This window comes from Globicephala melas, chromosome 6 (assembly GCF_963455315.2).
Source record: "Globicephala melas chromosome 6, mGloMel1.2, whole genome shotgun sequence".
Classification (NCBI taxonomy): Eukaryota; Metazoa; Chordata; class Mammalia; order Artiodactyla; family Delphinidae; genus Globicephala; species Globicephala melas.
The window spans coordinates 99,020,008-99,034,335 of record NC_083319.1 but is presented as its reverse complement, the minus strand read 5'-3'; the positions used below and the strand labels follow the sequence as shown (position 1 = coordinate 99,034,335).

The window sequence follows — 14,328 nt, the reverse complement described above, 5'->3', positions numbered from 1 at the left end:
GCTCCCAGGAAGCACAGCGTTCTCATTAGTCTATATAATGAGAAATACTCCTAGTGGTGGCATAGCTGCCCAGATATTTGCCTGAATGGAAAAATATTTATCTATGCAGCAGGCTCTAGAAGGCCTGGATGAAGGACGCCGGGGGGCCAGGCTGAGGGCCCAAGGTCCCCTGCAGCCTCTGTGGCCCCGATGGAGTGTGTGTTCTCCCAGTCCTCTGTGAGAGCAGACCCGGACTTCCGGTCCTTCCTGCGTCCTGCTGGGCCAGGCTGCGGTATGCAGGCTTCTCTCCCTCCCTGCCACACCAGCCTCCTGTCCTTGCTCTGGCCCCCTGCATTTATTCTCTTTTCATCATTCCTAGGGAGAAAAAGAAAAAACATGTACAGAGTGAATTCTATCTTTCGGAGGTACTTTTGCATATGTGATTTCACTGTTTACTTTTGCATATGTGGTTTCATTTCCACACTCTTCTGTATAGGTGTCAGAGCCATTTAGGCACTAAGAGTTACCGTGATGTTTCCAGGGTTTACGGCTTATAAGCAGCGGGTGTTTTGATCCAAATACTCCACCCTGACACTGATTCCTTTTGCCCTTCTGCTTGTTTGAGAATGGACAGTTTACCCAGCCTTTCTCCACAGGGACCCATTGGATTTTCCTCTATGGGTCCCCAAGGCACTTGTTCATGTTAAGAGTGGTGCTTAAGCATGTGTGTTAATTCTTGCAGGCCACTGGGGCCTCCTTTAGCAAATGGCTGGTATCAGAGATAGCAAAGATACTTTTCCAAGTTCCTAACAACCACCAGGCAGTGTCTGAGGAGGGGAGGGAGACAGACCCACCCAAGGGCATTTTGGGGGGCTGACCTATCTTAGTGCCAAAGTTAATGTGACCCTGATGCATTTTGCCCTGCTGCCACCTGGAAATCTGCTTGTAATTTTATTTTTCAAGGGGAGGTGCTTGGAGAGTTCTTGACTCTTTTCCTGCTTAGCGGAAAATCTTCTGTGCCTCCAGATATAGTCCCCACCTATCCATCCACTCATCCATCCACTCATCCATCCATCCACACATCCATCCATCTATCCACTCATCCATCCATCCATTCATCCATCCATCCATCCATCCATTCATCCATCCATCCATCCACTCATCCATCCATCCATCCATCCATCCATCCATCCATCCATCCATCCATTCTTTCTTCCCTCCCTCCCTTCCCCCTTCCATCCAAAAGGCTCTGTATTCAGTGTCAGGCACTACTCTGGGCACTGAGGATTCAAACATGAATAAAGTCATTTCTGTTCTGAAAGAATTGATACTTTACTGGGAGAAACAGATACAAAAAATATAAATTATGCCATGATTGGTGGGGAAAACATAATAACTGGTGTTTGTGAAACACGTTCAGAGTTGGGGCAAGGCATCATTCTCAGAAAGTTTTCTGGAAGCGCCGACACCTCCTGAACTGGGTTTGGAAGGGTGAACTGGAAGAGGAGATGAGGAGCGTGTGGTTGGGGGAAGGCAATCCTGGTGGGAGGAGCCTGTGGGGTAAGGCTCTGTGGAGCATCACGGTTGGGGAACTTGTGCCATTTGCTGTTGCTACGAGGGTTTGGGCAAGAGAGAGGAGGACGGGGAGAAATGAGATGGAGAGGTCATCACGGTCCCGATTATGGGTGAGGGTCAGGGTGGCAAGTGACGGGCTCCTGAAACCCAGGAAGTCCTCCTTTGGGGGCATGAGTGGGGCCATAGTCACCAGAGTCAGAATAAGTCCCTCAAAAAGCTGAGGCCAGCGTGCTGGGCACAGTTCTAGGTGCTGTACGGGAATCTCGGTGACACTTCCCAGAAATGACTAGACCTTTTTTCTGGTTGAGGATTCTCACAGTGGGGTAACTTGCCCAAGCTTGTCCCCTTTGTGATCTGCAGAACTGGGGCTCGAACCCAGGTTGTTTGAGGCCTGGGGTTTTGCTTTTAGTCACTGTGCCCCTCGTGCTGGCCTGTAGTTTAGGCCGGATGTTCCTCTGTATGTTATGTTTTACGAAATGTGATTTGATGTCAGAGCCTATCTGAATCTCTGTAACAACATGCCGTGGAATCATAGGGTTTGGATGGATTGTGAAGGTTGAGAAACACTCTGTGGAGGTGGGAGAGAGGGGAATTGCAAAGGTGGGGAGTGATCTGGGTCTTTGAGTGGGAGGTCTTCAGCTTCTGGAATGGGAAGAATAAAGGTTGAAAGTGCTTGAACTTAGCTCATGAGACTTCAAGTGTCAGAATCTTAGGACTAATCCCTGGGGTTAGGAAGATCACGTGAGAGGCCGACCACTGGCCATGGGGATCTTGCCTGCTCCCTGGCCACCACAGGATCACCTGCTACCCCTGACTTAAAGGACTTAAAGGAGGTGGACCTGGAGCCTTTTGCTCTGGAGCAGGAGGGAGGGTGGCAGTGGGGAGGGAGAGAGAGAAGAAACTAACCTCATACCACCAGCAGGAACCATATCAGCATTTGGAGAAAGTTGAAAGAAATCTTTCAGCTGGATGGCTACCTAGCTCAAGGCTAACTACACTCTTAACACAATAATAAGTCAATCCTCACTGAATAATTAAATAGACAGCCTTCATAAGTATTGACTTAACGTGACAGCAAGTCTATAGTGACTCTGGGTTTGCTTATGTAAACACAATCTCTTGTTCAGCTTACTTAGCAGTTCAATGAAATAGAACAGTCCTTCAGTTAAAATCAAATGATGCATACGTTTAATTCTTTTCTCCTCTTACCAGGTAATAATAGGTTTGGAACTTAGGTGAAGGGATTGGGGGGAAATTGGGGAAAAGGGCATCTGCCCATCTGCCTGTGTTTTCAGAGAACACGAAGGGCTATATCCAATGGTGATGTCTAGAAGAAGGATGTGGCCTTGGCTCCCATCTCTGGGACCTGGGTGGGAGGTCCATGTGGGCTCGGGTTGGCTTCTGTCCCATCCAGACCCTCCCAATCCTCTCCTAAAGCAGGCTTCTGTTGGCCACTCTGGTTGGCATGCCAGTCTTTTGATGGTGGCCTGGGTCTAATTGATTGCTTCTGGTCACCTGGGGTCCCATGGCTCCAACCACAGTCATCTCCAGGTCATTACTTCTGGATGCCCTCATGGCTCACCGGGAGGAGAGAGGGGATGCTGGGTTAGCTCCAGACTGGATGGAAAAGGGGGGGCCAAGGAGGAAAGTAGCACCTCACTGATTCCCACAGATGACACTAGAAGAGGAATAAGCCTTTCTCCTTTTGCGGCTGTCACATGCTGGGAGAAGGGGAGGGAGCAGTGGGTTGAGAAAAGAGAGGGCTGGGTAAGGGTGGGGGCAGTGTGGTGGCGGGGAAGACCCACTGGCTTTGGAGCTAAGATTTGAAGCTAAGTCTTGTGCCTTGCTGCTGTGATATTAAGTGAGTTAATTAACCTCTCTATGCCGCTATTTCCTTACCTGTAAAACAGGGGTAATCATGCTAACTTCAGAGAATTGTCAGGGTAAAGCGTGGTGGTGTTAGTGGAAGTACTTTGTGTGACTCAGGGTAAACGCAGGAGACGCTTGTTAATAGATCACAGATATTATACTCCTGTGGCCTGAAGGGAGAGCTCATGCCTTCTACACGGTGTCCCATGCTCAGCAGTCCCCTAATCTCGATAACAGTGTAGCAGGTGTTGAGGGGGCAGCATCACCCATTTGCTCATACAATCCTCGTCCCCACTGTACGAGGAGGTGAGTACTATTATCACCTCTGTTTTGCAGATGAGGAAACCTGGACAGGTTTAATGACCTTGTCCAGGACACAGAACTGAGCCAAATTTCAGACCCAACCAGGATGACAAGATGTCAGAAATTGGACCTCACGGGTGGGCCTCCTTCTGTAGAGGGGTGGGGTTCTCTCAGAGTTCAGGACCTCCTGGGGAAAGGGAGCAAACATTTCTCCTTACAGTAGCCTGCCCTGAGCTCTTGGTCAGGTCCAGAAGGGTTCTGACCTGCATTTGCCAGTGTGGCATCAAATTCTCTCACCTGCAAGCTCCTAGGACTCGGAGCTGCCCTGGAGTGAGGGGCCAGTGCTCTGAGATGGGTAGCTTTGCTCTCTCAGCCTCTTTCTTTTGGGATCTAGGGTCAGTCCCATTTGCTGATGCTTCTGGAACCAATAACATTTTCTCTAGCCAAAGGCTTCGAGAAATCGTTGTTTATAAAAACGCAGGATTCCTGGGGCCTCATTCCATTAAATGTAAGGAAATAATTACCATCTTAAAGCAGCTTTATTAAAAGAGCACATAATAAACAGTGTATTCTATTAGCATCTTCTGAAATTTAATTCTGGATCGTGTCAGTTCACACACTCACCATGTTCCCCTGTTCGTAACCAGGGTGCATAAAGTATATTGTCTCCTGCATTTTATCCCTTAACATGATTTCATGTTTAAATTTTCACATGTTGGTATCCTCTACGTCCTTGTCATTTTCAATAGCGATGTGGCTTTCTGTGGCTTACCCATCTGAACCATTCCTCTCTAGGAAGAATCCAAGGTCAGGTCTGTCTTCCTTCATGAATTGTACCATCGTCTGTTTTCCAAGTTACTCCCACTGAAGTGTTCCTGGGATCCTGCTTCTTTCACGTGGATTAGATAGACCCTTTGTGGGTTTGGTTTTTGGTGTGTGTCCCTTTCAGTGTGTGCCTTTTTTATTTGCTTTGAACTTGGACAAAGAAGATCAGATAAAATCAGAGAGCAAAGCTAAGCAGTAGTGAAGAATTTTTCTTTTTTTCTCTTTCCTTTTTGGCCGTGCTGCGTGGCTTGCAGGATTTCAGTTCCCTGATCAGGGATAGAACCTGGGCCCCCTGCATTGGAAGTGCGGAGTTCTAACCACTGGACCGCCAGGGAATTCCCAAGAATTTTTCTGTTTTAAGTGACAGAGACCCAACTACCTTAAGAAAAATTAAAAAGGAATCTGTTGGCTTCCAGTAAAATCTAGAAAGGGCAGGAGTGTATTCCAGGACTCACACAAATAGGTCTCCCTCTGTCTCTCCTTGTCTCTAGTTTCTGTTTCTCTCTGCAGGTTAGCTGCATGCTTATCCTTACTGTGACCAAGAGGCTAGATCTATGGTCCCAATTTATCTGGGCTCACATCCATAGTGTCTTATAACCAGAAAGAAAAGAATGTTCTTCTTTGCTCCATTAGGAAAGTCTCTGGGCAGGGCTCTGCTTGGCCTGGCTTGTGTTACTTCCTTATACCTAGACTAGTCAGTGTGGCCAGGAAGAGAGCTGTGTGGTGGGCCAAGCCTGGGTCACGTGTCCACCTGTGGCCCCGGACAGTGGAGTGCCACGGTTGACAGCCTGTAAGAACTACCTGGCCGGAGGAGGAAGTCCGCAACCCACCCCCTAAGGGGAGCTGCTGTTCTAGGCAGAAAGAATAAGTATCCGTGTACACTTAAAGAATAAACAGGAGGGAAGGAAGCCAAGTGGATTCTTGATTTCATGAGACAAGTGGCGGTAGTCCTCGGGAACAGGCAGGAAATGACGGGGGCTCAGGCTGTCCACGGTGAGCCCTGGAGGCGTCAGAAAACAGGCACGCGGGGGAAATCCATTTTCCCCTTTCTCGGTGTCACGTAACATTGAGCCTACTTAACCGTGCCCTGCACCACCGGAGGAGACCTCGCAAAGCCATTCCAGAGGCTCTTGGGTCTATGAAAGCCATTTCCTCTGTGTTCCCCTAAATTGTCTCTGAAGACCACCATGAGTAATTTGCATTTCTTGGGAACCCTTTTTCTCCTCCATAAGATATTCAAGTGCCTTGTTCATCAGCATGCAGCAGTGCTGGTGGCAGCCGTCTGGAAGCATTGTTAGTGGGGGCGGGTCATGGCAGCAGAGCCAGAGAAAGACCCTGTCCTCACTGGCAGGTGCCTGGCCCTGCTTTGCTGGCTGTAGGGTGTGTGACCGTGCGACCTACCTCTTGGAGCTGCCGTGTCCTCGCTGTGAAATATGTCTACTTTGTGGGATTTTTCAGAAAGTTAAATGCGATAACCACGACTGGCACATGTGTATCCTCAGTAAATATTAGCTTCCTTTACTCCTCCTCCGATTCTAAACCAGTAGAAACCCATGGGTTTCTGTGGCAGCAGCGTAACAGGTATAACCTGATAAATGGGAACTTGGCCAAGAGCTTCAGACCCTAAAGCCACGTATTGGCCAGCATTGGAATGTTTTGGGCTTCGGGGGAGCAATTTACTGTAGTATTATTCTAGGCCAGACAGATTTGAGAAGAGTCTTTGTGCTTGGGAAGGTGTTTACAATCTGCACCAAGGGAGGGATTTGTTGATAACAGGTACCTGTACTTTCTTGGCTAAGGCCAAAGGAAAGAAGCGAGAGGTGTGTACCCAAGTGTAACTGTGTTTGTATGGGGATAGGAATGTGTGTGTGTGTGTGCGTGTGCGTGTGTGTGCGCGTGTGTGTACAAACATGCATAGTCTTGTAACTGTGAACCTTCTTGGGCTACAGCCTGAAGCACTACTTTCTTCCATGGGCTGGGCTATATCGTAGGTATATTTAAAGCTGAGACCAGGGAGTGGAGTCTGGAGGGTTCCCACAATCCCAGCTCTGAAGCCTGTGCAGATTTGCTTCATCCCCCAACTTTTGCCTGCATCAGAATCACCTGGAGGGCTGGTTAAAATGAAGATTGCTGGGCTCTGCCCCTAGATTTAAGATCTGTTCTATCTGGGGTGGGATCTGGAAAATTTGCATTTCTAAGAAGTTCCCAGTTTTACACTGATGCTGTGGGTCTGCGGACCACACTTTAAGAACCACTGAGCTGTAGGAAGTCCACCCTCTCCCATCACCACCACCCCCGCCCCCCAGTTCTGGATGATTCTGCTTATGTGGGTTGACCTTGGCACTTCCAGCTTTGCCTCTTTTTTCCTTTCAGGAACACACCTGTCCATCAAATAGGGTTGCCAGATCTAATAAAAATACAGGCTACCCAGTTAAACTTGAATTCCAGACAAACATTGAAAAACTGTTTGGTGTAAGTATATCCCAGATACTGCATGGGATGTACTTATACTAAAAAAAAATATTCATTGTTTATCTGAAATTCAAATTAAATGGACATCCTGTATTTAATCTGGTGACTGTTTAATAAAACTGGGGGTCAGATGTCTCTCTCTGCCTCTCTTGCCACTTTCCTGTGATTGCATAGGCTACAGCTGCTGAGGAAACAAGCCCACAGAGGGTTTGTGTGTTTTGGACAGACCCACCTGCTGTCCTGAGCTCATTTGGCAGTCTTTACTCCATCTTGCTGAGATGGACTTGACTCGTGTTCATTGTTGGCTCTCTTGCTGGCTCTCTGTTTTTTCTCTTTGTCTGTCTGTCTGTCTCTCATGCTTTCTTTTATGCCATCACTCCTATGGGGGCTCTTCAAGGCAGAAATCTGAGAAGTGATGAGGCTGGTCTAGGAAAAGGCTGTTCCTGGAAGTGAGAGCAGAGTCCAAGAGACTGGGGACCTCATGGCGTCAGCAGGGACGAGTGGTATCTGGCCCGAGATCCCCAGCTGCCTCACCGCACATTATAAAAAGGATAACATTTGCCTTGGAGACTGTACCGACCAGGACTGGACTGATTCACTCATGGTTGGAGTTGAGAGTGTCATGGGCTTGACGGAAGTTGGCCCCGCTGGTCTCGCATGCCGGTGGAGGGAGCCGGCTGCTATGGGCTTTGGTGTGACTTAAGGGACAGACAGAGGGAACTTGAGAAATCAAAGGCCTCCTGGAGGCTTGGACACGGCGTCCTCCTAAACGGCCCCATTTGTCACTCTGGCTTGCCAAGGCTGCCTGGATGCTGAGGACAGAGAAATGGAGCAACAGAAGGCCTGGCCGCTTCCCTTCCCTCCACCCTTCCCCTTAGCTCCTCTCCCTCCCCTCCCTGTGCTCTGAAGAGAGCCACAGGGCTGCTGTAAAGGAAGTAGGCTGTAGCCTCCCAGGAGCGAGGTGGCCTTTCCCCATGGGTCACCCAAGCTCTGGCAAAGGGGCCTGTGCTGCTCCTCCTGTGTCCTCAGCGTGGCATGGAGAGTGACGTGGGGCAGGGAGGCCATCGTTCACCTCGGTCCAGCAGGGTGACTCTGGAGCCTGGCGGGGAGAGAGGGGGAGCTGTCTCTCTCCAATAGGCTCACATTGTCTTGTGTGGGGTCCAGACCCGCCTCGGAGGGGTGAACAGGTATTTTTCTTCTACATCAGACACAGGAAAAGCTACTCCCCGTTTGTCTGTGGCAGGCACGGTGCTGCGGATGAGACAGCTGGGTAGAGAAGAAAGATAAGGACAGTGTCTCCTCTCTGTGCCCCAGCTCTCCCACGTATCCCGTGAGGGAGATAGGCAGGCACAGCCCACCCCATTTGATAACTGGGGACACTGAGCACAGAGACACACCAGGCCTGCCCAAGGTCACACAGCAGGCGAGCGGTAGACTGAATGTGGTTGTGTGACAGCTGCTCCCTGCTCTCCCAGCAGCTGGATCTGCCCTCCCCTCCTCACTGAGGGGTCTCACTGGCCCACTGCACCTGGTGTTGGAACTCTTTCACTTTCCATGTCCTGGCTTACATCCTTTACCCACCCGTTCTCTCTGGATGACCTTGTCTCTCTCTGAGGGTATCATACTCCCATTTTCACACGTTCCCTCCATCTCCAGCCTGGGACCCAGTGATATTTTAAGAAGCCTCATGGATGGTGAGGACAGCAAGATCCTTGAGGTTCTTAATGTCAGTGATTGGAGAACCAGCCTTGCAGAAGGGAGGTGAGCTTCCGGGAGGATGGAGCTGGGCTCTCAGGTCTGCTGCAGCAGGTGGCATGCTCCTCCGGGATGGTGAGCCGGCATTGACCTCTGTGGAGCCCTGACCCCATCAGCTGGAATTACCTTCCTGACATTGCACTGACAGGCGTGCCATTCCTATCCTTAGTCTGTCAGCCACATGGCAGGGCCTCAATACGTATTTGGAGAAAAGATGAATGGATATCTACCACTTGCCCAAAGGGGTTTGGAGGATATGGGTGAAGAAATCAGTAGAGTCTGCCACTTTGGGAATGTGTGTTCCAGTTGGAGAGAGCGAACAGGGCAATATCAGTAAGTCTGTATGCAATTAAGTATGAAATTGACTGGTCCAGACTATATGTGTAGCTGGAATACAGAGGTGGACGAAGTCCATGTGGCTGGAGGGGCAGAAAGGGCTTCACGGGCTGGACTGACAGTGAGCATTGGGGAGCTGGTAGGAGGGGCTTGGGCTCTCTGTGTGATCAAATGACATTAGAATGGACTCCTGTATTTTGGCTGAGAGATCCTATTAGAACATCTCTTTGGTAGGGAGGAGATGGTACCTAGCAGCTCTGCTTGTAATCTTGCAGCCCCACACCCTGCAGGAGCTTGGATGTGGCTTCACGCTGACCCCTGTGGTCCTCCTCACTGCAGGGCCTGACCACAGCCCCTTGGCTCCTTCTGGAGGCAGACATTTGGCCAAAACAGTGAAATCTTTGAAGGTGCTGTATTCATTTCCCTAGCTGCTGTAGCAGAGCGCCACAACTGGGTGGCACTGATTTTTTCACAGTTCTGGAGGCCAGAAGTCCCAAATCAAGGTGTTGGCAGGTCTGTGCTCCCTGTGAAGGCTTGAAGGGAGAACCTGTTCCATGCCTTCCTCTTAGCTTCTGGTGTTGCTGGCAATTTCTGGCATTTCTGGACCTGTAGGCGCCTCACTCCAAAGGCTTCCTTGATCTTCACATGCATTCTCACTCTGGGTCTGTGTCTCTTCTCTTCTTCTTATAAGGACACCAGACACTGGGTTGGGGGCCCACCCACATCCACCGTGACCTCATCTTGGTTACATCTGCAAAGAGCTTATATCTGAGTCAGGTCACGTTCACGGGTACCAAGGATGAGGACCTAGCTCTTTGGGTGACACAGTTCACCCCACGATAGCTGCTGAGAGATTTTGGTCTGTTGGCCTCCCAATCTCCTTTACCTATTAAGTCTGTGTCCCCTCCTGGCCCCCTGACAGGTCTCTGGAGGTCCGGGGTGTGGGCAGAGACCATCTCTCATTGACCTTCATTCATCTGCTAGTTCATGGAGCAGGACAGACTCCGGTCTGGCCATTCAAGACCAAATGTCATTCTTGCCTTTTTTTTTCTTTTGCGGTACGCGGGCCTCTCACTGCTGTGGCCTCTCCCGTTGCGGAGCACAGGCTCCGGACGCGCAGGCTCAGCGGCCATGGCTCACGGGCCCAGCCGCTCCGCGGCATGTGGGATCTTCCCGGACCGGGGCACGAACCCGCGTCCCCTGCATCGGCAGGCGGACTCTCAACCACTGCGCCACCAGGGAAGCCCCCAAGTGTCATTCTGCAGGGGCTGGGGGCTTGGCTGGAAATGCTGCTTTTCCCTGTTTTGGGGACTGGGTGGTGAGGCAATAGAGGGTGTGATTTACGGGCAGGAAGGAGGGCGGAGACACTGCAGCTTTCCTTCTCTTTTCCTATGGAGAACGAGATACTTTTATAGAGGAGCAGGATGTGGGTGGAGGACCTGCCAGAAGGGGTGGCCCTTATTGTTGGGGTTCTGGGCTGGAGTCTTGGCTCCGCTGCTCGGAAGCTCTGGGGTCTTGGGCAAGTTATTCAGCTTCTCTTAGGCTCAACTTCCTCTTCTGTGAAGGAGGATGGTGATAACTGCTTGGCAGATCTTGGCAAAGTTTCTGTGAGGATTACGTGATAAAAGGTGGATGTGAAAGGACCTCTTCTTAAGTCACGTTTTTATCGTGGTCAATTACACACAACAGAAAATTGACCGTTTCCACCATATTTAAACGTACAGCTCAGTGGCGTTCAGTGCACTCCCATTGTTGCACAGCCATTAACCACCATCCGTCTCCAGAACTTTTTCATCTTCCCCGACTGTGAAAATACTTTTATTCATTGCATAAATAAGGCAACTGAGTCCCCAAGAAGCAAGGACTCATCTGAGGTCTCGCAGCAAGATGGGGCGGAGCTGAAGTGAGACCTCGCCCCCAGCTCTCAGCTGGGAGCTCACCTTCCATCTCCAGCACCTCGCTGCCTCTGCGGGCTGCAGGGATCCAGGGACACTCAAGGTCTCTTTGGGGTCAAATCACTCTGGAGAGCTTCCTCATTCTCCTAAACCCCCTCTCCCGGGACTGTGGGGCCTCCAGGGAAACCAGGTGGGACCCAAGGAGCCGCCTCTGTGTTGAGAGCGTTCCTCTTAGGCTGTCCTGGTCTCTCTCAACTTCTTGTCTTTTTCTCTATCTGCTCCTTCCTGATATGGACAGAGTTCCAGTGGAGAAGCAGGGGAGCTGAATTCGGGGTGACCTTTGGGATGGCTTTGTGAGGTACCTCACGGTATGGACAGAGCTTGGGCAGGGAGGCAGATGGCCTGGGTTCTGGTCCTTCCTGTGGCTACTGTAGTAGTTCTCACCGAGCCCGTATTTTCGAGGTCCTACTATGTGCCCATCACTGGGAAAACACCAGTGAACAAGACCTTGGTACTTGCTGCATGCAGCTGCTGTAGGACACTCGGGATATGATGGCGAGGACCTTGTGGCAAAGGGCACTCGCCTATAGGAAGCCCCGGTGGGTGGGGAGGTGGGCGGTGGCCTGGGCTGATGGATGGTAACAGCCTGGGGCCAGGGTGCTAGGGCAGGAAGAAGAAGGAACGGGAATTGCTATGCAGGTTGGACTTGGGTGCCCTGGGCTCCCTGTGACCTCTGCATCCAGGTACTGGGGGCTGGAGACAGACTGGGTCAGACAGCAGCGGCCTTCAGGCAGCTCATGGTCGAGTGGGGAGCACAGAGCTGTGTGCAGGTGGTTCCAAAGCAGCTTTATCTGCACTGACAGAGAGGAACGGGTGATGACAGGTTACATCACCCGGGGAAGAAAAGGCTGATTCTGCCTTGCAGGATGGGGAAGCTGGTGGAGGGACGGCAGGGGAGGCTTTGCTCTGATTGATGCAGAAGAGATGGGTCAGGAATGCCCAGGGGATGTCTCGTCCTAGGGGGACTCTTTCTTTAACCTCCCTGGGGGCTGTGCCCTTTGACCCCCAGACGGATTCTATGAAGTGGCTGGGCAGGGATGATTGTACCCATTCTGTGAGTGGCAGTGGTGCTGTGTTGGAGGACTTGGGAAAGGTCACCAGGAGTGGGTTGAGCAGGAAGCAGGGCCTGGCCTTCCTGCCTGGGTCCCAGGCATTCTCAGCAAACCCACCCGGGTTCCCTCTGTGTTCCTCCGACGGAGAGACCCATTCAGAGCAGGCCTTGCCTAACCTGGGTGCCTGGGTCTCCAGGAAGTCCTGTCCTCAAGGAGCTCCTAGCCTAAAGCCCTCCAAGCTCTTTCCCTCCGTCTTCCTCCTCTCTGTCTTCCTGGCTTCTTCCCACCCTGGGAGGCTGTGGAGGAGCCGCTCTGCTGCCAGGGAAGCGGGAGGGCCGCCAGACTAACTTGCTGTCCGATGGGTCTTCTCTTGACCCCAGGTCCCGGCTGGCGGACTTCCACGCCAACTGTCGTGCCTCCTACCGGACGCTCACCGGCTGCCCCACCGACAATTACCAGGCGTGTCTGGGCTCCTACGCGGGCATGATCGGTAAGCTGCCCCCACCCGGGCTCTTGGTGGCTCCTGGCTGCCCCAGGCTCAGTTAGAGACCGAGGCCCAGCTCAGGGCCAGCGGGTGGACAGCCTGAGCTGGCCCCTCTCTGCTGTGATGGGAGCCAGAGGTTTATCATGGGGGAGGAGGCCCCTGGGGCCTTAGGAGCTTCCCAAATAAGAAGAAAGGGTAACATTCATTGTGCAACATTCCAGACGCTGTGCTAAGCAGTTTACATGGACTGTCTTATTTAAGTCTCACGGCAGCCCTTACTAGGCGGGGGTGGGGCTCCATTTTACAGATGGGAAAACTGAGGCTTGGGGAAGCTAAGTAACTTGTGCAGGTTCACCCTGCTGGTCAACATTGGCACTGGGATCCAAACCCAAGAGAGAGCCTTAGCCTCCCTGACTGGAGGACACATGCTCTGCTTGTTGGTGAAAGAGAAAGCGAGGGCCCGTGCTCTCGGGTGCGGGGTCGGGGGGCTCCTGGGTATCCCCTCTGCCGCCCTGGTCTGTCCTTTATGCCATGCCCCCCTGCTGACCCCCGTGGTTTGGAATGTGAGCTGGGATATATGTGTGTTGAGGGGCAGGTGGATGGGAGGGAGGGTGGTGTCTGAAGCCTCTTCTCTGATGGGCCTGGGGTCTGGGGGCCCTAGGGGAAGCCTTACTGTTCCTCTCTCCTTTGCCTCCCTTTCTCCCTGCCTAGGGTTTGATATAACACCCAACTACGTGGACTCCAGCCCCACTGGCATCGTGGTGTCCCCCTGGTGCAGTTGTCGTGGGAGCGGAAACATGGAGGAGGAGTGTGAGAAGTTCCTGAGGGACTTCACCGAGAACCCGTGCCTCCGTGAGTCCTGCCATGTCCTCCGCAGCCAGCAGCCACCCCCCACCCCTCCTATCCCAGGGGGCCCTGGAGCTCTGCCTGGTCATTCCCTCCTTCCCCTTGCGGTGGCCAGTGACGCCTGAAGGGCTTCTCCAGCTGGGGGGGTTGCCTGCGGAGACCATGGGTTTTGTGCTCTCGGAGATTCACCCCGGAGCTGTCCGGAGGCCACTGGAGGCCTTCCACCTATGTCGAGTCAAGGCCGAAGGTTTCTGGTCTGTGATCCTGACAGTCTCAGCCAGGTTCCTTCAGGCACAGCCCTGGCGTGAGGTCTTAGCATCTGTCACTTTTCCCTTTAAGGATCGATTTCCCCTTGGAATTGGAGTGTCATCAAACTCCTAATCCGAAGGCTAGAGAGAAGGAAAGGTCAGCCACAAGCTCTGCCTGCCTGGTCTTTCTAGTCTGACACCCTCGCTATCCACACCCACCTGGAGATCTCCTCCCCCTTTCCTGCCTCTTTTCTTCCTTCCGTCCATCTGTCCATCCTGCCTTTCTGACAGCACGGGGGGCTTAGAGATGGAAGTCACAGTGTTTGTCATTGAGCAGCTCACCCTCTGAAGGAGGTGCACTGTCAGGGGGTCACAGCCATCACAGTACGGTGGGGGAGGAACCGTGCTAGGGTGGAGGTCTGCAGAGGGGTCTGCAGAAGCCCAGGGTGGGGCTGCCCAAGTCAGCCTGGAGGAGGGGTACCCTGAAGGCATCTCAGACCCACTTGGGGGTCACTGGCCACTGGTCAGCTGAAGGGGCAGGGAGGGCCTGCTCGTCCGCTCTGGGCAGAGGTGGGTTTCAGGAACTGCAGACCACTTAGCCTTGCCGCACTGCATAAGGATGCCCAGGG

At 52.2% G+C, this 14,328-nt stretch overlaps 1 protein-coding gene across 3 annotated transcripts in view; it reads left to right on the top strand.

Annotated features, from left to right (window-relative positions):
- The window catches only part of GFRA2 (GDNF family receptor alpha 2), a 96,706-nt gene that overhangs the window by 68,524 nt on the left and 13,854 nt on the right, over window positions 1-14,328 (top strand). For all 3 annotated transcript variants that reach the window (XM_060301227.1, XM_030832648.2, XM_060301228.1), the window contains exons 5-6: window positions 12,502-12,611; window positions 13,317-13,457. In XM_060301227.1, coding sequence (XP_060157210.1) covers window positions 12,502-12,611; window positions 13,317-13,457 — 251 coding nt within the window. The remainder of the gene's footprint in view (window positions 1-12,501; window positions 12,612-13,316; window positions 13,458-14,328) is intronic.